The 25,348-nt window shown below is 58.3% G+C and overlaps 2 protein-coding genes across 2 annotated transcripts; one reads left to right on the top strand and one right to left on the bottom strand.

The window, feature by feature from the left end:
* Window positions 1–188: 188 nt before the first annotated feature.
* On the bottom strand, window positions 189–7,205 carry DDX49 (DEAD-box helicase 49). Its single transcript, XM_081234000.1, has 13 exons — window positions 7,050–7,205; window positions 6,047–6,170; window positions 5,344–5,429; window positions 5,134–5,255; window positions 4,605–4,792; window positions 4,320–4,460; window positions 3,525–3,600; window positions 3,144–3,220; window positions 2,870–2,967; window positions 1,721–1,795; window positions 985–1,073; window positions 822–893; window positions 189–730 (listed from the first exon to the last, which is right to left on the bottom strand). Exons 1-13 carry the CDS (start codon window positions 7,162–7,164, stop codon window positions 542–544), a joined length of 1,452 nt encoding a protein of 483 aa, XP_081090126.1. The 5' UTR covers window positions 7,165–7,205; the 3' UTR covers window positions 189–541.
* Window positions 7,206–7,488: 283 nt separating this feature from the next.
* On the top strand, window positions 7,489–25,348 carry COPE (COPI coat complex subunit epsilon). Its single transcript, XM_081233073.1, has 10 exons — window positions 7,489–7,666; window positions 13,786–13,848; window positions 15,763–15,863; window positions 19,178–19,330; window positions 20,543–20,596; window positions 21,101–21,182; window positions 22,335–22,490; window positions 23,768–23,836; window positions 24,921–24,995; window positions 25,141–25,348. Exons 1-10 carry the CDS (start codon window positions 7,541–7,543, stop codon window positions 25,186–25,188), a joined length of 927 nt encoding a protein of 308 aa, XP_081089199.1. The 5' UTR covers window positions 7,489–7,540; the 3' UTR covers window positions 25,189–25,348.

The following is a 25,348-nucleotide window of genomic DNA, read 5'->3' as shown; positions in this document are numbered from 1 at the left end:
TAAGGGGCTTCACCAACCCAAGGTCACTCAGCTGGAATGGTCAGCACTGCAGTCCAAAGCTTTGGGCCTGGCCCGACAGGAAAGGAGACCTGGGGGGTGGGGGATGGTAAGTGGTGTCCTGGGAGACTTGGGAAGTACAGGCAGTCACACCCTCCTCCCTCTGACCCTGCTCCCCGAGAGTCAGACTGGGGAAGTCAAAAGACTCATTTATTGAGCATCTCCTGCAAGCGACACACCTTCGCTCTGGGGCCCCATGGCACCCCCAGGGTGACCCTGGGCTGGGGTCACTGGACGGGGACTTGGGCCCAACCTCATAGCGTTCTTTCCTCCTCTGCAGCCTGCCTCTTGGCCAAGGTTCTGAGGAGGGACCACCAGGGGCTGCAGGGTCGGGTGGAGGGCTGCGCACTGCACGTGGGTGTCCGTGGGCTCCACTGAGGGGGACTGGGCAGACTGGGAGGAGGGATTATCCTGAGGGGAGGACCCTCCAACCTTCAGCTGGATGAAGGCGTCCCAGGCTGGGCAGATGGGGGCCGTGTGGAACTCAGGCCGGGCCCTGAGCGGGTGCTGGGGACAAGCAGGCCTCAGGCTGGGCCCTGGATGGACGCCCCCTGCGGCCAGCCCCGCTGGCCTTCTGCCGCTGCAGTGCCTGCTCCACTTTCTCCTTGAAGCGCCGGTTCTTCTGCTTGATTTTGGCCAGCTCGGCCTTGCGCTTGGCCTCCAGGTCGGGATCCTGGCATGGGGAGGACCGGAAGGTGGCTAAGCTGATCACCCACGGGGAAGCTTGTGCCCCACGCCCACTCCACCACCGGCTCAGCCCTCACCTTCCCCTCCAGGATCATCTGCTTCCGCTTATTAATCTCTTTCTTTTCATCAAAGTTGGTTGCCTCCAGTTTCTGCGGTGGGGAGGGAGAGGCCGTCTTGGGGGTCACCGTCTCGCAGGAAGCACCCTGGGCCCCGAGGACCAGCCCCTTCCCCGACACTCACAATCTCACACTCCCTCCGCACCACGTTGACCTGTGTGAGGATCTGGAGCACCTCAGCTTCCTCCACCGAGAACTCCTCCAGCTTCTTCTCTGTGGGGACAGCAGGGTCACAGGGGGGGCAGGCACGACATGGAGGGGGATTTCAACTATGTAGTGAGTTCCCTGTGTAGCAGGGCATGCAAGGCCATCCGGGGCCATAGCAGATAAGGATCAGGTGGGCAAGATCTAAGATTTCAGACCCAAGGAAGGTACAGATTGCTCTTTTTTTGTTGTTAGCAATACTATGAATTTGACTAGGGATTATTTTTTTTTCCTGGAAACAGTGTCCTTTAAAGTCAAGACATTTCTGAATCTTAGGACAGTCTGTGCAGTGACTGGAGGTGCCCCAGAGGTTCTCGGTCTTGTCTACACATTAAACCACCCAAGGGGGTTTTTCAGTCATGCCCGGGCCCGAGCCCTGGGGCTTCTGACTCATCCACAGGGACCACCCACACACTCTGGTCTGAGAAACCAAAGTCCCTTCCCACCAGATGTGGCTTCCAGCTGCTGAAGGCCATTGCAGAGCTTCTGTTTCAACAACTGGGCAAAAGAAACTTCTTTGAGGGTTGCGTAAGAAGGAAAGCGCAGTTTAAGCCTGCTCATGTGAGCAGGCTAGCGGGTGTCTGATAGGGTTGAGTGCCATCTCACCCAGAAGCACCCGTCTCCCCTCCCCTCTCGTCCTCTGCCCCTCCACTCACTGATCTGCTCCTCGATGGCGTGTACCAGGTGGATGTCATACTGCGTCACCAGCGTGATGGCCTGTCCCTGCCGCCCTGTGGGGACACACCCAGGCTGTGTGCTGGAGGCCAGGACAAAGGGCTTGACCAACAGGTGGCTCAGGGCTCCTCTTAATCAAGGGGAACAGTACAGGAGCTTGGTGGGTGAGTGAGTGAGTGGAAATGAACGAAGCTCAGGGCGTCAGGGCTCAACCCCCTGCCTGACCTCTGCGTAGTAGGCAGGTCTGTCCCAGGGGAGCTGCAGGACTCCAGGGAGAGGCAGCTCTCCTGCCAGCTTGGCCTTATACAGGTGATGTGGCTGATTTCCCATTTCGGTGTGGCCGCCAGGGAGCCCAGGCCAAGTTCTGTCAGCAGTAAGCCCAGACAGGCTTCAGCTCAGATCTCTGCACACCACTTTCTCCATTCCCTGTTCCTGTGACAGTGACTAGTGCTGGAACAGCACTGGCAGCTGACCAGGCCCATGACCCTCAGAGCAGCCCCAAACAGGTGTCACCTTCTTATTACCCATTGTTGGATGAGACAGTGGGGGCCCAGAGAGCTGATGTGACCTTCCTGAGGCTACAGGGCAGGAGAGAAGGGCCAGGCCCAGTCTGGCCCCAGAAACCATATCTCTGCCCACTCCAGGTATGAGAAAATCTCCTGGACTCCGTGCCCCTCCTGGGTGGGGCTGGGGAGCAGACACAAGGATGCCTCCTTGGCTCCCAGCCAGAGTCACAGCGAGGGGTTGAACTTGGACGCCAAATCCTACAGGGCAGCGCCATACCCACCAGGACTCGTACACCTATTTGCTGCTGGGCATGGATTGGCAGCCCTGACGGGTAAAGGGGCCTGGGGTGAGGCAACAGGGAGTGGTGGGGATGGGGCCAGTGTGTGCCGTGTCCCCAGGGGACAGCACGTGTCACTGTTAGTGCTGCTGGGGGTGAGAAGACAGAGCATCCCCACCTACGGTTTTGAAAGGACGATTCCCCCAACTTGCAAGTGCTTCCTCTAGTGTCTTTCACTTGTGGCCTGTAGCCCTCCCATGTCCCACCAGCTTGTGACTCTGGCTCCTCGCGGTGTGGGCAGGCAGGAGGGGCGGGTGCCAAAGGCTGCCGCGCCCTGTCTGCTCACCTGCACGGGCTGTCCGGCCGACTCGGTGGATGTAGATCTTCGGGAGCCCGGGGGTGTTGTGGTTGATGACCACCTGCACCGTGGGAATGTCCAGGCCCCTGGAGAGAGAGGTCGGTCAGCACCTCTGTCCATGTGGGGAAACTGAGGTTGGGGCTCACCCAAGGTCGCTCAGCAGTGAAGCTGAGGCTGCCTGACCCATGCCTGAAGCCAGTCCCTCCCTCTGGCCCTTTTGTGGGGGGCGTCATGGGGAAGGGAGTACCCTGGAGCTGCTCACCGGGAGGCCACATCTGTCGCGATCAGGATCCGGTAGATGCTGGACTTGAACTTGGCCAGGGCGGCAAAACGTTCTTTCTGTGCCGGATTGGGGAGAGAATTGGGGGCGGGGGTGGGGATGTGAGGTAGCATCTCAACAAACGTTTGAGCGCTTACTGTGTGAGGCCTGGGGACAGGGCAGAGGCCAGGACAGTCTCCACCCTCAAGTGGCTCACAGTCCAGTGAGGGAGATGACCTTGAGGAGGCCAGACTGGGGCAGACAGGTGGCAGGAAGAGTGTTCCAGGTAGAGGAAAGGGCCTGGGCAAAAGCCCTGAGGCTGGGAGAAGTCCCCAGGGCAAGGGTGGCGGGTGAGGGGATCTGTGGGGCTGCCCAGCACCTCACCTGTTTCATCATGGAATGCAGAGCCACGGTAGGGAAGTTGAATTTGCGCAGCATCATGCACAGAATCTGACAGGTCCTGGCAGGAAGGATGTGCCGTCTAGCGCTAGGGTCCTGGAAAGGCGCTCCTGGCCCTCCCACCCCCCGAGACCCCAAGTAGGTGGCCCTGCACAGCTGGGGAAGGAGAAGCCGGGGTGCAGTGTCCTGCCCACTGAGCCCTCCCCTGGCCTAAGCCAACAAGAGTGGGCCCTACATCCAGACTTTTCTGGTGGCCATGAAGTTCTTGGGGGGCAGCAATCAGGAGTCTCCTCCACGCTGTGGACTGCCCTCCTACTCTGGCTCAGGCTAGGCTACTCTACAGCTCCTTGACGCTCTCCCTAAACGCCTCAAAGGATTTTGAAATCCCTGGGTCTGTGGAGAGGACAGCCCCAGGTGTTGGTGCTGATGTGCTGGGCCTCATTGACATCCTGAGACCACAGCGAATAGGCTGCTCCAGGGCCTTCTGAGATGCTGCAGGGGTCTCCTGGGGAGAGCCTGAGGCCCTCAGCCCTTCCGGTTAAAGGCAGGTCTGAGGAACCCCAAATCCTGGCTCTGCCTTCAGGAGGGGTGACCTTGGCAAACTGCTTGACCTCTCTGAGCCCCCTTGAGTGCATCCTCCGAAACTGCTGGTCTGAGCAGAGGCCCCGGAGGGCCGAGACCGTCTTGGCACCTCCAACCTTGGGCCACCTCTCAGGCCTCCGTGAAGGGCTATGGGAGGGGTGCCCGGGGGACGGGAGAGGCAGGCCTGCCCACACTCACTTGCATGTGTTGGTGAAGATGATGATGGACCAGTCCTCGTGCTCATCCTGGAAGTTCTGGATCAGGTGGACCAGGTAGGCATCCTTGACCTTCTCAGGCACTAGCAGGTAGCGCTGGTCCAGCTGTTCTACTGTGCGCACACTGGGGACAGGCAGGCCTGTTTCCCCTTCTGTTGAATAAGGCCAATAGCCCACCCTGCCCATGGGCAGTAACCTCTGTTGGGTGTGACCCCCCACTTGGGCCCCCGCCTGACCTGCTCCCCCAGGAGCGTGGCTATGGACTCACGGGGCCTGAGCCTCCCAGAAGAAGGGCTGGTTGGTGGCCAGGCCCTGCAGCTCCCTCAGCGTGTCGGTCAGCGTGGCACTGAAGAGCAGCGTCTGCCTGCGGGCCGGCACAGCCGCCAGGATGGCCTCCAGGTCCACGGTGAAGTCAGTGCAGCCCTGCTCCAACAGCCGGTCCGCCTCATCCATCACCTGTAGTGCCGGCAGCAGCGGATAGGGATCTGGGGTGAGGGTGCTGCCCGAGTCCTGACTACATGCCTGGGCTCGACCCACCTTCCCCATGTGCCTCCTTCCTGGTCTTAGATGTGGGCCCTAGAGCACTCTCCCTCTAGGTCTTGGAGGCCTGCTCCCTCACCCATCTCAGCTCCAATGTCACCTCCTCAGAGAGGCCCAGCCCCCAACTATCTTTACTAATACAGGCCCCCTTTTGTTGGTTCCTGAGCTGTTTTTGTCACCATTCCCAGCGTGGTACTGGATGGCCTGTGGGACACACATGTCCCACGTGGATGTATCAGGGCCCCAGGCTGACTTACCAGGAAGTGAATCTTCTTTATGCTGAAGGTATTGGAGCTGCGGAGGTGGTCTGCCAGGCGCCCTGGTGTGGCGATGACCACATGTGGTTTCCGGGAGAGCTCCAAGGCCTGGGCCACCATGTCTGTGGGTGGAGGGCGAGAGGTGGGGCTGGGTGGATGATCTGAGGCTGCGGAGGGTCCATGCCCAGAGCCTCCCTGGGCCCCCCATACCCATGCCGCCGACAATGATGCAGTCTTTCAAGCCCAGAGGCTTCCCCAGGACCCGGAACTGCTCTGCGATCTGGTAGGCCAGCTCCCTGTGGGCATGAAGGGGCCAGCCTGGGTCAGATAGCGGTTTTGTGCTTGCCTCTCATTCCCATCTCCACCCTACGGCCTCCTGCCTGGGCCTCTCCTGTTCACACACCCTCCGAGGCTCCCAGTCCCCTTTGGACAAAGGTTCCGATACTGAGTGTTGGAGGCCCCTTGTGGCCCCTGCCCTCTCACTAGGCTGGGTCCCCAAACAGCCCATGGCTTGTCCCCTGCCAGTCCTACCCACACTGGCCTTTCTTCTTCCCACGTCCTCAGCAATGGCCTCAACACCACAGTCATCAAAGCCTGAGACCCAAGTGTCAGTCCCCCCTCCCCCAGGGCTGGTCAGTGTCCAAGTCCTCTCCTCTCTGCCCCCAGCCCCAGCTCCGCCCAGGCCTTTTCTCTGCTTGTGTCCCTACTTCCCGGCCTTCCTGCTTGCCCTGAGTCAAGCTCTGTGCTCAGAACTTTTTACACACTGTCTTGTTAATTCTTCAGCACCTCTAAGAGGTGGGCATAATTTCTGTCCCCATCTAGCACACATGGCAAGTGCACTCAGAGAGGTAAAGGCGCTTGCTCAAGAGAACACAGCTGGTTAACTCACCCACGAGGCCTTTGGGGGGCTCACCTGGTGGGTGTCAGGACGAGGCAGAAGATGCCATAGGGATCCTCAGACAGCTTCTGCAAGATGGGCAGGACAAACGCTGCCGTCTTGCCACTGCCTGTCTTGGCACAGCCCAGGCAGTCCCGACCTGGGCAGAGGGCAAAGCAGTGTCACAGGTGTAGACAGGTGTTGTATCGGGCACAGTTTACAGCAGCTAACATTTAATGAGCAGTTACTGTATGCTCAGTACTGGCCTGTGCCCTTTCCGTTCCAGGCATTCTGACAACTTTCCATTTAGAGCAACTGACACATTTTAGAAGGGCGAGGCCATTATCATCCCCATTTAACAGAAGGGGAAACAGAGTCTCAAAGATTTGCCCAGGATACACAGACAGTGAGTATCAGGCTGGACTGGAACCCACATCCATCTGACCTGAGATGCCTGCTACTAACCACGACCTCGTTTTGACTCCTTCCGGGGTATCAGGGCTTGGGAAACCCAGAATGTCCTCCCCCCAATCTGCATCCTATACTCCCTACTGACTCCTTCATCCTTGTTTATTTAATGCCTCAATTTGTCACATCCTAGGCTTCCTGAAGGCGTCTCTTTAATGGCAAAACTGGGTTGGACCAGAGGAGTGGGGAGAAGAGCAGTCTAGGGACCAGAGCCGTGGATTTACCAGTAATCTTGACAACCTCAGTTTCCATTTGTAAAATGTTGATAGTAATCCAAGCTCTACCGAATTTTCCCAGTACTATTATCTATTAGTTATTCATCAAACCCTCCCAGTGCTCTGAGGCTATAAAAGTTTCAGAGATTACATCACTTGGGTGCGGACACACGGCGAGTCAGCCGTACACCCTAAACGCCGACACTGCCTAGTCTGCCTCCGGAACCCAGGATCGCCCGTAAGGGCCAAGACTGCCCTTCGCCTCACGGGGCCGGCGTGGGCAAAAGCTGCGAGAAGGCAAAGTGAGGTGACAGGAGCGGGGACGCCTCCTGGAGAAGAGGCCTAGCCACACTCACCTTCCAGGATGGCGGGAATGCAGCCGAGCTGCACGGGCGTGGGCTGCTTCAAACCCAGCTGCCGACATTGTTCCACGAGCCAGGATGACAGCCCAAGCTCCGCGAAGCCAGCCATCCTCGCAGCCAGCCCAGTGTAAGCACCCGTGTGAGCCGTGCTTCCGGTGCATGTTGATGACGTTAGGAAAGCCTTCCAGTTTATTGGATCTGCCTCCTGCCTGGTCCCACCCTCTGCAGCTCACTGCCATTCCTAGCCTCTACCACATCCTTACCACTCTTCCCCGAATCCCGTTGGCTCTCAGGATCGAATCGAATTACAGATGCCCTGCGAGACGCACTTGCGTCTTCCGCCCCTTTGACTCCCGTTTGAGTCTCCCATTGGCTCATCTCTAAGGAGGAACGAGTAAACTACATTTCCCGGCGTGCCCCGCGGTGGCTCCCTCCTTCCGGCCGACGTGTCTCTCAGTGGGAGTAGTGGGTGAGAGGGCAGCGACATGGCGCCTCCGGTTCCTTGCTCAGCTTCTGGAGGCTCCGGGGAGGTGGACGAGCTGTTCGACGTGAAGAATGCCTTCTACATTGGCAGCTACCAGCAGTGCATCAACGAGGCGCAGCGGGTGAAGGTGCGGCGGCTGCGGGGCTGGGGGACCCTGGGGGCGGAGGCGGAGGACGCTTCCTGGTGGCTGCGGGTCGCGCTGATTTAAAAAACCCTCCCTCTTCACCTCGCGCCGTTTCATCCCCCCCGCCCCCCCCCCGCCACATCTCTTCAGAACGCGGTGAAGAATTATCCTTGTCCTATGACCAAACTCAAAGCAGTAACACTTTAACGATACTTCTCACTCTGAGCGCTCACTCAGACTGAGCCTTGGGAGGCATTTGAGTAAGAGAGGGGTTCATACCTCTATAGTAATAATAACAATGGTAATGATACTACGCTACAGTAGTAATGATAAAGACAGCAACAACAGTAATAGTTTCCATCTGTTGAGCACCCACACTGTGCCGCCATGCCCTCAGTACCCGTGAAGTAGGGACTGTTGTTTATCCTCATTTTACAGGTGAGAAAAGGGAGGCTCAAGAAAGAAATGCCTTCTCGCTCGTTACCCTGCCCCACTAACCAGGTTATTTCTCCCCAGACTTGATCATTCATTCATTCATCCATTCCTCATTGAGTATCTGTATGGGCCAGGCAGGATATTAGTGCTGGGCGCACAGCAGTGACAAAATAGACAAAACTCCTAGCTCTCTTGGAAGCCTCAGCTCCCAAGGGAGACAGACAGTAAACAAGTAAATAAACAAGATGTCAGGAGATGGTGCGACGGAGAGTGGTGGGAGTGAGCCTGGCTGTTTGAGAGCTAGAAAATATAGCCCTTCAAGGCAGGGCCCAGGCAACCAGGCAGTGAGTGGGTGACAGGAGAGGGGGCAGCAGTGGCCACTAGCAGCACCATTTGGGGAGGCGCATGGATGGTACTGTCACTTTGAGAGTGAGCCATTGGAGAATTTTTAAGAGCAGTGAACATGACAGGCTCTTTGCCTGCTCTCATGGTGTAGTGTCCTGAAGAGAGTAAACAAGTAACGAAGCAAGAGAATACATAGTGTCAGCTTGAGTCCTCGAGGGGAGAGGGGAGATAAAAAAGTGCTGATCAGAAATGGGGGTGGGGGCTGCTTCACGTGGGAGTGGTCAGATCAGGTCTCTCTGACTGCCATTTTAACCTGTGACCAAACCTTGAGGAGGCTGTAACCCCATAAGTTGCTGCAAAGGTGCTGAGGCAGCAGTGAGCTCCACGTAGTCAAGGCATACGAGGGTGGTGTGGCAGGAGTGGGGCGAGCACAGTGGGGGGATGAAGAACGAGGTGAGCAGAGCGAGGGGCAGGGCCTGAAGGGCCACAGCAGGGGTTTGGATTTTATTCCGAAGGTGTGGGAGGCCATGGGAGTGCCACACAAGGGAGTTGCAGACATCTTCCCAGAGGCAGCCAGAGGGTTGGGAGGAATTTGGATTCTGAAGTAGAGAAGGCTTGCTTTCCCTTCTGGCCTTTGGCAGTGAACCCCATGTCCCTGAGTGTCATCTGCGTAATGGGGGGTAAAACCTCAAACAGACTTCAGTAAGAGATTAGGAATCGTTGAAATAACATTTGCATGACTGTATTAGTTTTCCATTGCCACTGTGACAAATTACCAAACAACAGCTTAAGTAAGGCAGCACACGTTTGTTATCTCGCAGCTTCTGTAGGTCAGAAGTCCAGCACCGCTCTCACCAGGCTAAAATCAAGGTGTCGGCCCAGCTATGTCCTTTTTTGGAGGTTCTGGGGAAGAAGCACCTTCCTAACTTGTTCAAGTTGCTACCTCTTGGCCAGGGGCCCCCCTTAGCTCCTGGAGGCTTCTGGATGCTTCTCTCTAGTCCTCAACCTCGCATATCACCCTTCCATCTCAGAAGCAGCCACAGGGTTCTCACTTGGAGTCTCTCCAATTTCCCCTTCTCCTTCACTTCTTTTGTCTAAAAGTCCTCAGCTTTTAAGGGTTTCCGTGATTAGACTGGATCCTCCCAGATAACCCAGCGTAGTGTCTCCATTTTTAGGGTCCATAATCTTAATCACACCTGTGAAGTCCCTTTTGTGATGTAACGTAAGCTGTTCACAGGCCCCAGGGACTGCTATGGACATCCCTGGGGGACCTTGTCCGTTCAGCGCCATGGTTGTTACATGCCTCCTTGCCGGGGTAGTGTAGACCATGAGAAGATTGAGACAGACCTGGGCTCAGATTCTGTCTCTTCTGTGTTCTCTCTGCAGCCAGGGCTGAGTCACTGCACCTCTCTGAGCCTCACTTTCCCCTCCTGTCAAATGGGAACGATGACATTCATCTCAGTAGGGTCCCTGTGAGGTTCAGCGTTATACTCATGATCCGCTGTCTGTCTTCTGTTGTGTGTCTGTTCTGCTTACGTTACAGCGATGTGTTCTTTCAGTCTTACTGTGTCATAATATGCAAACTTTACCTCCCTGCCGAAGGAATCAGCGTGACCTGTTGTATGTAGAGAGTGATGGAAAACAAAGGAAACCAGATCAGCAGTCACTTTTTGATTGATTGATTGATTGATTGGCTGTGTTGGGTCTTCGTTGCAGTTCGCGGGCTTCTCAGTGCGGTGGCTTCTCTTGTTGTGGAGCACGGCCTCTAGGCGCACGGGCTTCCGTAGTTGTGGCTCGTGGACATAGTTGCTCCGCGGCATATGGGATCTTCCCGGACCAGGGAGCGAACCCCGTGTCCCCTGCATTGACAGGCAGATTTTTAACCCCCAGGGAAGTCCCAACAGTCACTTTTTTAAAATTAATTTATTTTTATTTATATTTATCTTTGGCTGCGTTGGGTCTTCGTTGCCGCACGCAGGCTTTCTCTAGTTGTGGCGAGCAGGGGCTACTCTTCGTTGTGGTGCGTGGACTTCTCATTGCGGTGGCTTCTCTTGTTGAGGAGCATGGGCTCTAAGTGCATGGGCTTCAGTAGTTGTGGCATGCGGGCTCCAGAGTGCAGGCTCAGTAGTTGTGGCGCACGGGCTTAGTTGCTCCACGGCATGTGGGACCTTCCCGGACCAGGGCTCGAACCTGTGTCCCCAGCATTGGCAGGCAGATTCTTGACCACTGCGCCACCAGGGAAGCCCATAGCAGTCACTCTTGCTGGAGGCACACTGCGGCCCAACCTCTGAGCTGGGGGAACTACACCCTCTTTAGCAACGTGGTAAAGATGCACCGGCACCAAACCAAGAGATTCTACCTGACGCATCCAGAAGAGTGGGAGTCCTATCCCTGCTGAGCCATTTGACGTGATTTAATTCTGGTCCACAGGCCACCTAAACCTTCTTAGGCAGCCTGTACTGGGTTGAATGGTGTCCCTGAAAAGATATGTTCACCCGGGACCTGTGAATGTGACTTATTTGGAAAAGAGTCTTTGCAGCTGTAATTCAGTGAAGGATCTCTAGACAGGATCAGCTGGGTTAGACCCTAAATCCAGTGACTGGTGTCCTTCTAAGAGAGAGGCTTGAGGCAGACAGAAAAGATGGAGGCAGAGGTAGGGGTGAGGCAGCCGCAAGCCGAGGACTACCTGGAGCCACCAGAAGACGGATGAGGCAAAGAAGGATCCTCCCAGAGAGCCTATGGGAGGCACACGGCTCTGCCGACACCCTGATCTCGGACTTCTGGCCTCCAGAACCATGAGAGAATAAGTTTCTGTTTCTTCAAGCACACCCCCCAGCCCAGCTGGTGGTTAGTTATAGCAGCCCCAGCAACCTCAGGCACCACCAGAGGTGACACCAGGTAGAACACCTGGTGTGTCTCAGTGCTGACACCATGATGATGTTTGTTTCCCCACCTGTCAGACATTTCGCAAGTGCCCACAAGATGGCAGGCACTGCACAGGTGTTAGGGATGAAGCAGCTAAGAAAGCCTCCAGGAGCTGACCGTGGAGTGTGGTCGGGGGACACTGATGGCCAGTAAGGGGAGGGAACGTGATCCCCCTTGCCAAACCCCATCACTGACTTCCCTTTACAGTACCCCTTGCTCTCAGGTCTGGCTGCACCTCTGAGCTGTTTGAAGGCAGTTTGAGGCCACCCTGGGGTTGGACATCATTGGTGGACGTAAGCCTCCTGGCTTTTCTGGTTTCTGAGCTCCCAGGTGATTCTGATGAGCTGTCAGGACTGGGGACCAGACCACTCACCTGGTGGCATGCATCACAGTCCCTGGTGTTCCCTGGTCTGTACATCTGTCCTTGTTCTTACACCTCCCAGAAGCTCTTCTCTCTTTGGCTGATTGAGAGGGTCCTGAGCATCTGTGTATGGGGTCTCGGTGACCCCCCTTGGCAGTCCTGCAGGGTCAGTGGTGGTGCCTGTTTTACAGAGGGGGCAGCTGAGGCTCAGAGTTGCCTCTGGGACCCTGGTCCCCCACAAGGCATCCCACTGTGTCCCTGCTTCAAAGATACCAACAGCCAACATTTGTCTCTTTTTTTTTTTTACTGAGGGTGGTATGGGGACCCCAGGTGGGTTGTCCTCACCAGTGTCCACCTCTGAGGGTCATTTCAGAGTCACTTATATAGAGGACACCGTGTTCCAAATCATGGCCGGATCCCCAGCCTGGCCACCAAGGCCAGAGCAAGCTGCTGGGACCCCCAGGCAAAGTTGGCCTGAGTCTGGCTGGGGCCAGGAGCCAGGCTTCTTGTTCGCAGTCTCCCTTGGCCTGGGAGGAGGACACATTCAGCGCTCTCACCCCCTCAGGCTGGGAAGAAGGCCTGGGGACTAGGAGTCTGGTTCTCAGCCTCGGGGGAGAGCAGTCCTGGCGTGCTCCCACCGGCGGGGCTCCAGAACATTTGTCCCTGTGCTCTGGCAGCTGGACAGGCTGTTCATTCTCTCTGTGCTTTTCCTCAGGCCCTGTGGTTTAGAGGTTGTTGGAGTAGTGACTCCAAGGTGGCCGGGCCCCCTTCCCCCATGTCACTTTGCTCTCCCAGCCTCCAGGTGGCCTGTCCCAGCACCCGCATGCCCTCTGGGCTGAGTTGCTCTGTGCCACCCCAGGTCAGCCAGCACCCTGGGGCGTGGTCCAAAGCTGCTCTCCCGAGGGAGGGTCCCTCGCCTGCCCGTAGCCTCGTGGGGGCCTCCCTCGCAGTCCCACAGTCAACCCTGTAGGAGGTCACCTCACACCTGCTTCTGGGTTCTGTGTGGTGGCTGGGCTGAGGGAGTGTGGCCCGTGGGCCTCATCCCCGAGTATAGGGCGGTCCCCAAGGTCTCACCCAGCCTGGCTAGACCCAGACATCGCTATGCTGGGGCAGCTAAGCTGAGCTCTCCCAGAAAGGTCCTCCGAGTGAGGCAGACCTTCATCTCTCCTGTTCGTCACGTTTAAAGAACATTTTGAAACAAAAGCAGGACAGGAACAAGAGGCATGGAAGTATTCGTTACAGAAAGTAAGTCCCTTTCGCACGTCTCCCGCTGGGCCCCATCCCTTCTCCAATATCCACCATTCATGTCCGGATAGGAATCCTCCCAGGCCTGTTTGCGGATAGGAATCCTCCCAGGCCTGTTTGCTCGGCTTGTACAAACTTGGGCATCAGGGCGTTCCCATACCCACCCCCACCCCCACCCCTTGCTGTCCTCGGACCACCCATACTCTTGAGCAGCTTCTGTTTTTTTTTTTTTTTTTTTGCGGTACGCGGGCCTCTCACTGTTGTGGCCTCTCCCGTTGCGGAGCGCAGGCTCAGCGGCCATAGCTCACGGGCCCAGCCGCTCCGTGGCATGTGGGATCTTCCCGGACCAGGGCACGAACCCGTGTCCCCTGCATCGGCAGGTGGTCTCCCAACCACTGTGCCACCAGGGAAGCCCGAGCAGTTTCTGTTTTGATCCACTGCACCCTGGGGTCCTTCCGCCTTGACACAAGCAGCCATGTGGCCAGTGGTCAGAAGCGTGGGCTCTGCCCTGGCCCCTGCTGTGTGGCTGGAGCAGTTTCAGCACTTTTGGTGCCCCCATCCCTCACCTGGATGGATGGGGGTGACGGTTGAGCCTCCTTTCCCAGGGCGATGTCAGGGTGGCACAGAATGAGGTGCCTGGCTCACTGCATGCCCTCAGTGGAGGCTCCTCTCCTGCTGCCTAAGGTCATAGGCAGCTGAGCGCCAGGGCCGGGACTAGGACCCAGACTCCACTGGGAAAGCTGCCCACTTCTGGCCTCTGAGGGCCTGTTGGGCACACAGCCCCCAAGAGTTCTGACCTGCTTTTCCACAGCCGTCAAGCCTGGAGAGAGATGTGGAAAGGGATGTCTTCCTGTACAGAGCGTACCTGGCACAGGTGAGTGTGGGCCCTTGACCATGACTGCCAACACCCTGGGGAAGGAGAGTAAGGAACAGAGTGTCGGCAGGGGTGGGGACCACGAGCAGCTGGTGTGCCACCACAAGGTGGCCGTGTCACTGAGGCCCTGGAGCACCAGGCCAGAGGGTCAATGTTGGGATTTCTTGCTTTTCTTTTTATACTTAATCGATCGATTTCACTTGTTCAGTACAGTTCTGGGTTTACAGAATAACTGAGCAGATGGCAAAGAGAATTCCAAATGCCCACCCCCCACGCACAGGCATTTTCTCTTATTAACATTTTGGGTTGGCAGGGAGCTTTTGTTACAATCAATGCAGTGATATTGATACTGTTATTAACCAAAGCCCACAGTTTAGACACTAGGTATTTTTTGTTTCTTTTATTTGGGGTATAATTGATTTATAATGTTGTGTTAGCTTCAGGTGTACAGCAAAGTGAATATGTTATACAAATACATATATCCACCTTTTTTTTTGGATTCTGTTCCCATATAGGCCATTACAGAGTATTGAGTAGAGTTCCCTGCGCTGTACAGGAGGTCCTTATTAGTTATCTACGTTGTATACAGTAGCATGTATGTGTCAATCCCAATCTTCCAATTTATCCCTCCCCCCGGACCCCTTACCCCACCCTGGTAACCATAAGTTTATTTTCTACATCTGTAATTCTACTTCAGTTTTGTAGGTAAGCTCATTTGTAGTCTTTTTTTAGATTTCACATATAAGCGATATCTTACGATATTCTTCTTTTTCTTTCTGACTTACTTCACTCAGTTTGAGAATCTCTAGGTCCATTCACGTTGCTGCAAATGGCATTATTTTGTTCTTTTTTATGGCTGAGTAATATTCCATTGTATATACATACCACGTCTTCTTTATCCATTCGTTTGTTGATGGACATTTAGGTTGCTTCCACAGACACTAGGGTTTTTAAAAAGCAGCATTACCCTGATAATGCAGTAAGACTGCATTCTTCTGTTCTAAAAACAATCTGGACTCTGCACACAGGATTGAATTGTGCCCCGCCCTGTTCCCACCCCAGACCCACCAGCCTCCCGCCAACCTCATCCCACAGCCACAGCCGTAGACTGCTCTGTTGTGGGTACATGGCTCCACAGATGCCCCCACCTCACATCAGGCCTCGGGTGGCTTCCCAGGTCTGTTTTCATCTTTCCCTCTATGGAGCGTTCTGGAGCCTGATGGAACTTCCACCTTGTGGACCGAGCCCCCCTCACCACCCTCCCCCCACCAACCTCCAGGGTGAAGCTGGGGCCCAGACAGTGTGTGTGGTCCCCAGCAGAGTAGGGTGCCCTGGCACACCCCAGAATCTCCTTGGATGTGTTCATGTATTCGTGTATGTATATATATCTTTAAAAGAGGAATACATGTCGGTGGCAACGAAAATACTGAAACTACCTAGAAAGAAAGACAGTGGAAAATGGGTCCCTGATTCCAGTTCCCCTCCCTGCAGCGACCTCCCTGCTGGGTGTCTGCCCGTGGGGTGCATGTTCTGCTCAGTAGAAGCCAGTGCCCAGACCCCCTGGCCCTGGTGACACCACTGCACCCCACCCCCAGAGCTGGCGGGGCCCTCACCCCGTCACTTCACCACCGGGGGCTGAACAGTGACCTGCCAGGGTCTCCAGGTAGAGAAGTGGGCAGCGTGGCACGACAGCTAACGGGTGATGCTGTGCTGGCTTCCACAGCGCACTCCAGCGGGGATGGCACCCGTGGGCTGAGGGGGTCCCTGGGAGTGGTGGGCACCGGCCCCTGGTATTGGGGCTCCACCAGGGCAGTGCTGGAGCCAAGAAGCCCTTGTATGTTCCTGGGGTCTGAGAACATATAAACCCCACGGGGAGTTCGGGCAGAGCTGGCAGTCTGCTTGTCTTGCCCACAGAGGAAGTACGGCGTGGTCCTGGATGAGATCAAGCCCTCCTCGGCCCCAGAGCTCCAGGCCGTGCGCATGTTTGCTGAGTACCTGGCTAGCGACAGCCGGCGGTGAGGTTGGGTGGGGGGTGGGCCTGGGGCACGGTGGATGGGCCTGGGTGGGCAGAGGATGTCTAGTTGGCATCCCTCCTCTGCCCTCTCACCTCTCTGAGCTTCAGTTTCCCTCACTTGCACAGTGGGAGGCAGTGATGGACCCTGCTTCAAAGGGGGCGGGGGGCTGGGGATCAGAGATGCGGACTTGTGTACAGATACCTAGGGACAGTGAGGGCCTCATTCTTGCCAGGAGGACCTCCCCTGGTACATAAGGGTGGGGACCCTGCAGCCAGTCTTCCAGCCATTGCTGCTCACCCATTGTGCAGGGGAGGGAATGGCAGCCACATCACGCGTCGTTCATCTCTGCCCAGATGGAGGGTGGGAGGGGACAGCAAGTCTTCACCCTGAGCTGGGTGTGTCCACCTGTGCCACAGACCAGCAGTCATCAAACTCCCTCAGGCGATGGCCAGGAGAGGTGGGGTGGTCCGGGCTATGGGGACCTGGAAGTGCTGAGCATCCCAGGACCAGGCCCGCCTGTTACCTGCTGCTCCGTCGGGGTCTGAGACAGCTCACGGTCCAGCCCTGCTGGCCTCAGATGGTTCCTGCACAGGCAGGTGCGTGGGCTGTTCCTTGCTGGCTGGGATGCTCGCCCAGGTGCACGTGAACTCGGCCTCTGCAGGTGGGGGCCCTGTGGCCCTGCATCACCTGTGCGTGGAGCACCAGCCTGACGCAGCAGGCCCCGTGGCCCCTCTGCACCTCGGTTTCCCCTGCCCCTCGGAATGGGCTGGTCGTGAGGCCCCCTGGGATTTTGGAGGTAAAACACTCCCCAGAGGGCGGCTGGGATGAAAGGCTGGGGCAGCACAGCCCACGACAGGGAGCCACTCTGTTCTGTGAGCCGATTCCCACCTACCTGTCCCAGCCCCAGGGCCCTTCCACCACCCAGGCCGCCCCTCACAGCACTGTGACGCCTCACAGAGGGGCCCTCCCCCCGATCTCTGCCCTGTGGAACTTAATAAACCAGGATGCGGTCATGACCTTGTTGACACTACGCTTTCCTTGGAGGCTGCTGCAGCCATGTTTGAGTCCCAAGTGTGGGTACGACTGTCTGCTGTGACCCCCACCTCTGCTCCTTCCTCATGGAGGGCAACGCCCTGTGCTCCACCTTCTGTGATCAGGCTCCTTCGTCCACAGACGCTTGAAGGATTTACTCAAAGAGGCTTAAGCAGTGGCAGCTGAATGGGGACTTCCAAAAGACATGTCCATGTCCTGACCCCCAGAACCTGTGAAGCTGACCTCATTGGAAATGGGGGTCTTTGCAGGTGTACGTGGTTAAGGATCTTGAGATCATCTTGGATATAAGGTGGGCCCTAAATCCGGTGACTGGTATCTTCATAAGAGATGGAAGAGAAGACACAGATACGGAGGCCACATGAAGATGGAGGCAGAGATTGGGGTGAAAGAGACACAAGCCAAGGACTGCCGCAGCTCCAGGAGAAAGGACCAGGACAGATCTTCCCTTGGAGGAAGGAACCAATCCTGCCAGCACTTTGATTTCAGACTGCTGGCCTCCAGAACTGGGAGAGAATAAACCCCTGTTTTTTTGTTTTGTTTTTTATGTGATACGCGGGCCTCTCTCTGTTGTGGCCTCTCCCGTTGCCGAGCACAGGCTCCAGACGCGCAGGCTCAGTGGCCATGGCTCATGGGCGCAGCCGCTCCGCGGCATGTGGGATCCTCCTGGACCGGGGCACAAACCCGCGACCCCTGCATCGGCAGGCGGACTCTCAACCGCTGCGCCACCAGGGAAGCCCACCCCTGTTGTTTTGATCCCCTCCCTGGTTCGTGGGCTTTGTGACAGCAACCCCAGGACACTACGACAGGCAGCGTCCTGAGGCCGTCCCTTCACCCTCTCTGTGCACGTCTCTAGCTGGGGTGACAAACCCCATTCTCCTTTCGGAAGGGGAAGGAGCCGCAGGGCTGCTGTGAGCACTACAGAAAAGAACCCGCAGGAAGCCCGCGGTGTGGAGCAGGTGCTCGGGAAAGCAGAGCGGCTCTTGGTGCATCCATCCTGGCTGTACAGACCACCGCCCCATGCAAACTGCCCAGCGAGCAGGTGGTGGAGAAAGTGCTGGAGCCCGTAAGGGTAACCACAACGTGTTCCAGTAACAACGTACAGCACTGACGTTACAAGGACAAGAGCAGGCACCGTGTTCACAGCCTGTGTGCCAGGAACCAGGCAGGAAGCTTTGGGAGGTGGCCTTGGGGCTCCTCACGCCAACCCTGTGTGATCCCCGTGCACAGTCCTTCTGTGCAGAGCGGGGAAGAGACTCAGATTTGAAGTCATTTGTCCGTCAGGCACCTCTCTGGTGGGCGCAGAGGGAGTAATAGGCACATCCCTGCCCTCGAGGGGCCCTCAGGTACACAGGCACTTGGCTGCCAGCCCCCAGCAACCCGCGTGAAACGTATGCGCTTGTTGAGACCGTGTGTCCCAAGCCACAGCATTTGTCCAGCAGTGACACAGGGCCAGGCCCTTGCCTCCCTTCTCTCATTAACCACTCAGCAGCCCTTTGAAACAAGGAGTTGCAGCTCCTCGTTTCAGTTAAGCAGACCGAGGCTCTGGTGTCCTGTGGCGGGTGAGGGCGTCCGGCGGGTCCTCGGGCAAGCCTGCACTCCAGCCTGCTGCCGGCTCCCAGCCCCCAGGCGCACATGACATCCACTTGCCGGGAGCAACCTGCACACCAAGCTCGGGAACTGGGGGCAGCCACCCTGTCAGTGGGGGTATCGTCCTGCACAGCCACCCTCAGGACCCAGGCCCGATGCTGACCGAGGTAGATCAGGACCCTCTGCTGAGACCACTGGCCTACTCGGGAAGTTGGTGACGTCGCTGGTGTGAGGTTCACCTGTGTGGCCTCATGTCCCTGTGGAGGTGTCCTCATTGAGCTAGCCTGTCCCTGTGCATGCGGGGCAGCGTGGACACCTCAGCCCCCGAGTACTGAGGGCCAGTGGAGCTCGAGACCTGGATGGTCATTTGTGCTGCTCCGTGGGCAGAGCCAGGCGTGGCCCTTGCTGCCCCACACTCCCCACAGGGCCTGGAGCACCCAACCCCGCTTCTCCTGGCCTTCGTTTCCCTGTTTATGTGCGGGGTGAGGAGTGCCTGGTGGGGAGGTGGCGAGACTGGCACCTAGTGGGGCTTGGCAGAGACAGCTGGGCCTATCCTGCCCTCACTGCTTTGTGCCCCGGGGGGCTTGACTCGCCCTCTCTGGGCCTGTCTGTTCCCATGGGGGAGAGGCCGCCTCCCGCCCCTGCCTCGGGCTCTGAGCAGCTGCGTCTCGCAGGGATGGGATCCTGGCCGAGCTAGACCGAGAGATGAGCCGGACCGTGGACGTGACCAACACCACCTTCCTGCTCATGGCTGCCTCCATCTACTTCCACAACCAGAACCCGGACGCAGCCCTGCGCACCCTGCACCAAGGGGACAGCCTGGAGTGGTGAGTGGCTGTCCTGCACTGGGGGAGCGGCCAGCGTGAGTGGCTCCTCTGGTGTCCAGGAAGCTCAGGGCCTCATCAGCCATCGTCATAGGAACGGCAAGGGGGGCTGCTCTGAAAGAGAGGGGCTGGGATGGGGCATGGGCCTCCCATTTAGGCTGCAGCTCTTGTTCTCCGTCCAGGAGACACACTTTTCCGCATGGCTGGGCCATTGCTCTGAGGACACATCACCCGGGGCTGAAAACCCTCTGTTCCCAGCAGCAGAGCAGAAAGCACCTTTGTCTCTGCCTGAGATTTCTGCACCCTCCCTTCTCCCATGGAGCCTTGTGTTTCTCTGCCCTGGGCCCTGGATTTCCATGTCCTCCCTGGGCCCCACGGACCCTCCCCTGAGGCCGGCCCTCAGGGCACTCTAGGCCTGGGCACTGGAGTGCCCTGCAGCCTGCTGTTGGCTCCACCCCCACCCCAGGAGGTGGCTCTGGGCTGTGCTGTGTCCGGCTCCCTGCGGCCAGGGCTCCAGCCCTGCAGGGTGCAGCCATTCTCCCCCATGAGCGCTCTGGTTTCTGCCTTCCCTTGGTTAGTTGGTCACCACGTGTTCCTTCCTATCCATTTATGTCCCACCCTGATCCAGAGGGGTTTGCAATAGGCATGTTACACGGCTGGTGAGGCAGTGCACCCCACGAATGTTTCTCATGCTTCTCCTTGGGCTGGTCTGGGTGCCGGGTCACGTTCTGGCGGGAAAACTCGGGAACAAGTGGCCACATTAGTGATGCGGTGGTCACAGCTGTCTGGGCTCGAGGCGGGGGGCTGTGGGTGTGGGTGCTGAAAGCACGGAGCAGATGTTCTCCTGCAGCACTTCATCTGGGACTCTGGAAAGGAGAGGGAGGTACAGATGGGATGGCCAGCCACGGGGCGGGCAGGGAGTGGGCCACAGGCCTGGGGACCCCATGGGAGCTCCCGGCCCAAGCACACTCAGCAGAGACAGGCGGGAGTGCAGGGCCTGGGAAGCGATGGGGTGCTCAGCCCAGCAAGCAGCGCCCAGGTCTGAGTTCGGCCCTGCTGGGCTGACAGTCAACCTCAGTGTTCCCCGCGGTAAGGCGGGGCTGGTGGCCTGAGCACGCAAGGGGAGGTTTCTGGAAGGTGGTGCTTACACAGAGTGAGCTCCTGGTGGAAGATAAAGTGGGATAGGAGTTCACTGACTGCCCGCCCTTCCCACAGCATGGCCATGACGGTGCAGATCCTGCTGAAGCTAGACCGCCTGGACCTCGCCCGGTAAGCCCCTCTCCCCCAGGGCTGCTGGGCTGTGGCCTGTGCATCGGGGGTATCTTAGCAACAGCCAGGCCATGTTGGGACACTGTGTTCTCTAGCAGCCAGGCCACTGTCTTCAAGGGCGCACACGGCATGGGGACCACCCAGAGCCCTCCCCCTGGCTCTGATTATCAGTGACACGAGTGTTTCTCCATTTATTTCATTCTAGTCCATTGGGGTGACTGCACCATTGTTTACCTGCCCTTCTCTGCAGGGTGTTGCCTGGGACAAGGGGCGTCACTGTCTGTGCCTCAGTTTCCTTCTGTGAGGCAGGCAGCGGGGCCCACCTTGCAGGGTTGGGGTGGGCTTTGCAAGCACGCAGAGGCATGTGCAGCCGTGGATGGGGGGTGGCCGGGCCAGGGCCTGAGGTCCTGGGGCCTCGTGAGCAAGGAACTCGGGCGGGGGTGGGGCACAGTGACTGGCCACTCAGCTACCGGGCACCTTCCCGCCTCTCTCCTCTGCCCCCAGGAAGGAGCTGAAGAAAATGCAGGACCAGGACGAGGACGCCACCCTCACCCAGCTGGCCACCGCCTGGGTCAGCCTGGCTGTGGTGAGCACTGGGCTTGTGTGCGGGCATGAGAGACAGGAGTATCCGGGACCCAGGAGGTGGCGGCGGCCCCCTGTGCGCAGCGCTGGCTGCTCCTGTGGGGGAGGGTGCAGGTGGGGTTCCACAGACGCACTGGACCTCCTGCTTTCTTGGGGGCTAGTCCCCTGGAGGAGCCCTAGCACGTTTTCCCCCTCTCTCAGGCTTGACCCATTCTGGCGCCTTGCAGCCGAGAGGCTTGGCCAGAGCCAGAGTGAACAAACTGGGGGTTTATGGAACCGGACTCGGCGTACCTCTGCCTGCACGCACCCCCTCCCGCCCCCCAGCCTAGGTGCACGGAGCCAGCCAGCTGGCAGCGCACCCTTCTCTGGGGTCTGGCCCTGGTCTTGGCTGCTGCCCATCTTGCTCTCCAGGCTCCCGGCACAGGGTTGGTGCCCGTATCCCCCTCGCGCTTTCCCCCCTCGAGCCCAGCCCCCCACCCCCACGTGCCTGGGCGCCCCTCTCCTGGTAGCAGCCCCATTTCTGGATTTGGACATTTGGCTTCCTTTCTCTGAGTCACTCCTTTGTATGGGCCTTTTAAATTGTGCTCCGCGTCTGCGTGCATCTGCACATCCTTTTGCAGGGCTGGGGCCTCACCCCACAGTATCCATTCAGTTTAGTGGGACACACCCGAACAGCTCTCTCCCATGGCCTAGCAGTCTTTCACAAGCACATCTTGGTCTCAGGTTCCCCTGCAAGTGTGGCGCTGTGTCTTTACCAGGCGGACAGAACCTTCTATTCAGAATTTGGGCGGTCGGGGTCACGGCTGCTGGAGCAGAGGCCACCCCGATGGGCCATGTGTCCCAGTGGTCCCAGCTCAGACCTTGACCCAGCTGACCGTGCAGTGATTCTCCCTCTCGAAGCCGAGGCTTTCGAGTCTATAAACGTAGGGCTTGGGGAGCTGGATTTGAGGGGGGTCTTCGTGCCGCTTTGGCCCCTTCACAGCACTAGCTGCACAGGGGTCTCTTCAGGGAAGGAGACGGTGTCCAAAGAGTGCCTGCTGTAGGCCGGCTGCACTGGGACTGTCTCCACAAAGTGCTGGGGTCCCTCCAGGAGGGAACAGGCGGGGTAGGGCTGGGCAGCAGGGTGACAAAGCGGTGACGTCAGCTGTCCCCACAGGGTGGTGAGAAGCTGCAGGACGCCTACTACATCTTCCAGGAGATGGCTGACAAGTGTTCGTCCACCCTGCTGCTGCTCAATGGGCAGGCAGCCTGCCACATGGCCCAGGGCCGGTGGGAGGCCGCGGAGGGTGTGCTGCAGGAGGCGCTGGACAAGGTATGGGCAGATGCAGCCCCAGCCCAGAAAGAGGTGTGCCACAGACCCCGTGGCCTGCCTTGTGGCCATGTGGGGATTTTAATGCCATATCAGTTAAAACTCGGGATTGCAAGCGACAATCCTGATTCTAACTTCTCTTGGAAATGCGAGGATCCCATCAGCCTGGGCCCCCGTCGGCCTGAGCTGAGCAGACCCACGCCCTGTCTCCTCTTCACTGAGACCTTGGCTGCCTGGCCCGGGGCCTTTTGCGGTGATCCCTCACCTGGGTCTGTGCTTGGGAGAGACAGCTCCCGTTTGCTGCCGAGGGGAGAGCAGGCTGCCGACGGGAGGTGTTGCCTTTGCCCATCCTTGTTGAGCAGAGGGCCTGGAGCGCTGCCCTCAGGGCTGCCACAGTTGTCTTCTCATGGCTGCCATCTGAAACGTTTGATATAATGAGAAACTGACACCAGTGGGAAGCTTTCTCCATGCTCGTCTCTGCAAGGGGCCGAGCTATCGTCAGAAGGTTGTTGGCTGAGTGGGGACAGGCCGAGGGAAGTCAGTCGGGTGCTCTTGCTGGCTGGCGGCGTCAGGCTACCCGTGTGGAGCTGCCTTGCCTACCAGAGCACCCCGTGCTGGTGGGGAGAATGCAGGTCTCTGCAAAGAAGGGCAGCATGGGGGTGGAGCCAGATGTGTGCAGGAGGCCTGGGCCCCTGCAGCCCCTCAAGCCTGTGGCGCCCTGCATCCTGAGCGGCATGTCCCTGCCTCGCCCCAGCCAGGGGCTCTGGCTGGGGTTCCTGGCCAAGGCAGCGGCCGAGCTGATTCCCAGAGTTCCCTGTGCCTCAGAGCCCAATATGGGCGGGTGGGGTGAGGTCACCCCCTTGGAGTTTCTGGTAATTTCCCGCAGCTTCCTGCCAATGCCCCTGGGGAGCAGGCAGGGCGGGAGGGGTCTGTCCCACGGTCTCAGGCCTCATCGATGGAGCAGGAGGAGCAGCTAGCTGGGCTGTGATAGGTTGAGGCCGCCTTGGTCTGGACTCCATTACTTTGAGATTTGTGATAAAAACGCCCCTCCCAAATTGCAGCAAGCAAGGGGGGCTCTGTGTCAGACTGGTCTGCACATGAAGCAACACGCTCACTGGGAAAGCAGCCGGTGTGGGGAGGCAGAAGGGAGGGCCCTGAGGTCACTGTCTTGCGGAGCGGCCAGTGGTGGGGGCGTGCTGGGTCTTGCAATCCCAGCCCTGCTTGAGATGGGGGCCTGGAGGAGCTGACCCTGCCTGTCTGGTGTCCCCTTGTGTTGCCAGGACAGTGGCCACCCTGAGACGCTGATCAACCTCATCGTCCTGTCCCAGCACCTGGGCAAGCCTCCCGAGGTAGGACCCTCCCCACCCTCAGCCAGGTGCAGGAGGGTTTTCCGGCCCTCATGGTGCCAGCCTGGGGTGGGCAGGGGTCTCTGGTGTGGCCCCGGCTCTAGAGGGAGCTTGGGGCCTCAGGGTCTGAACTTCAAGGTTGGCCTGGCCTTAGGGCAAAAACCTGTTCCCCACGAATGGGTGCAGCTGAGATGGGCCCCTGGGAAGCTGGCATTGCAAGTACTCTCCCAGGGTCCCCACCCTGGTCGGGGCTGCAGGTCAGCCGCTCTGTGGGTCCTACGGACAAGTGGGCTGAGGCTCAGGGCTTCCAGGCTGGGACTCGGCCTGTGCCACCTCAGGATTGGGAGCGGACACCAGGACAGAGAAACAGGGCTCAGGGGAGCAATCCTGCTGAGCCTACCTTGTCTGAGGGTGGGGAGGAGGACGCTGGGGCACTGCCCCATTTAGGTGCCTTGCCCAGCCGGCCAGGGGCCTGCCTCAGGGCTTCATGATGGTCTGTCACCAGTTCCTTGAAGAAGAGTCCCCCAGACAGCCTCAGGGCTGGGGTGGTGCAGGACAGATAGGACGACTCTCCCACTCACTGCAGAGACGTCCCCAGACTATCAGTTTTGGAGAAACAGAGCCAGACAGACGCCCCTAGCCCCACATGGTCAGGGCTGAGCCTGGCGGGTAGGGCAAGGCTGGGAGCGAGGGCTCCAATCCCCAAGCCTCTGAGGTGTCTCCATACGACGTGCCCAGAACAAATCCATCTCCTTTCCCAGCCCCGTGCCCCCTGACCTGCCTTCCACTCCTGACCCCCTGCCTCTCCCGGGGCCTGGGTCCCTGCCCAGCCCACATCCCTGCACCTGGTGCATGCTTCACCCATGTGCCAAGTGCAGGCTCTGTGCCAGGTGGTGCTCCCCACCCACCAGGGTCCTCTCTAATTCAGCATGGTTCCGGGGCAGCAGGGTGTGATGGAGAAAATATGGGGAAACCAGGGCTCTTGCCTGGGTCTGGCCAGGTGGCCCTTGTTTCACCCCACTCCCTACCCTGCAGGTCAGAGCCACAGTGGAGTCCCCATATTTAGCTAACCTTGCCTCCCCCACAGGTGACAAACCGCTACCTGTCCCAGCTGAAGGATGCCCACAGGTCCCACCCCTTCATCAAGGAGTACCAGGCCAAGGTGAGCCCATGCAGGCGGCCCGTCTCTGAGCCCTAGACCCCTCAGGCTCTGTCAGGCAAAGCGTGGAACTCGGGGTTTGGCTCACAAGTTCTCCCCTTTCTCTGCCCACCCTCATCCCCTTCCCCGCCCCTTATTCACGTTGAAGGAAAACGACTTTGACCGGCTGGTGCTGCACTACGCCCCCAGCGCCTGAGACCGGCCCCAGACACGTTTCCAGAGCTGTGGGGATACAAGGCCAGGGCTGTGCTGCCCTCTCCACCGGGCACTTGCCGTTTGGCCAGAAGCAGAGGTTGGAAACCCAGCCCAGCCCCCTTTTGTCAATAAATGTCTCCACTCCAGGTATCCCCACCAGA

The sequence above is a fragment of the Mesoplodon bidens genome (genome assembly GCF_964165515.1).
Source record: "Mesoplodon bidens genome assembly, chromosome: 4".
In the NCBI taxonomy this organism is placed as follows: Eukaryota; Metazoa; Chordata; class Mammalia; order Artiodactyla; family Ziphiidae; genus Mesoplodon; species Mesoplodon bidens.
Note: the sequence above shows the minus strand (reverse complement) of the source record. Positions and strands in the feature narration are given on the sequence as shown.

What these genes read in the sequence shown, in the direction of transcription:
- DDX49 (XM_081234000.1), bottom strand. Translation starts at nt 7,164, where the DNA reads ATGGCTGGCTTCGCGGAGCTTGGGCTGTCATCCTGGCTCGTGGAACAA. An exon ending in CTCGTCCTGACACCCACCAG is followed by an intron (nt 5,430 to 6,046) that starts GTGAGCCCCCCA and finishes TCATGCCCACAG; the next exon opens with GGAGCTGGCCTACCAGATCG. An exon ending in GCGACAGATGTGGCCTCCCG is followed by an intron (nt 2,968 to 3,143) that starts GTGAGCAGCTCC and finishes CTCTCTCTCCAG; the next exon opens with GGGCCTGGACATTCCCACGG.
- COPE (XM_081233073.1), top strand. Translation starts at nt 7,541, where the DNA reads ATGGCGCCTCCGGTTCCTTGCTCAGCTTCTGGAGGCTCCGGGGAGGTG. An exon ending in ACAGAGCGTACCTGGCACAG is followed by an intron (nt 13,849 to 15,762) that starts GTGAGTGTGGGC and finishes TCTTGCCCACAG; the next exon opens with AGGAAGTACGGCGTGGTCCT. An exon ending in CCTGGGTCAGCCTGGCTGTG is followed by an intron (nt 21,183 to 22,334) that starts GTGAGCACTGGG and finishes CTGTCCCCACAG; the next exon opens with GGTGGTGAGAAGCTGCAGGA.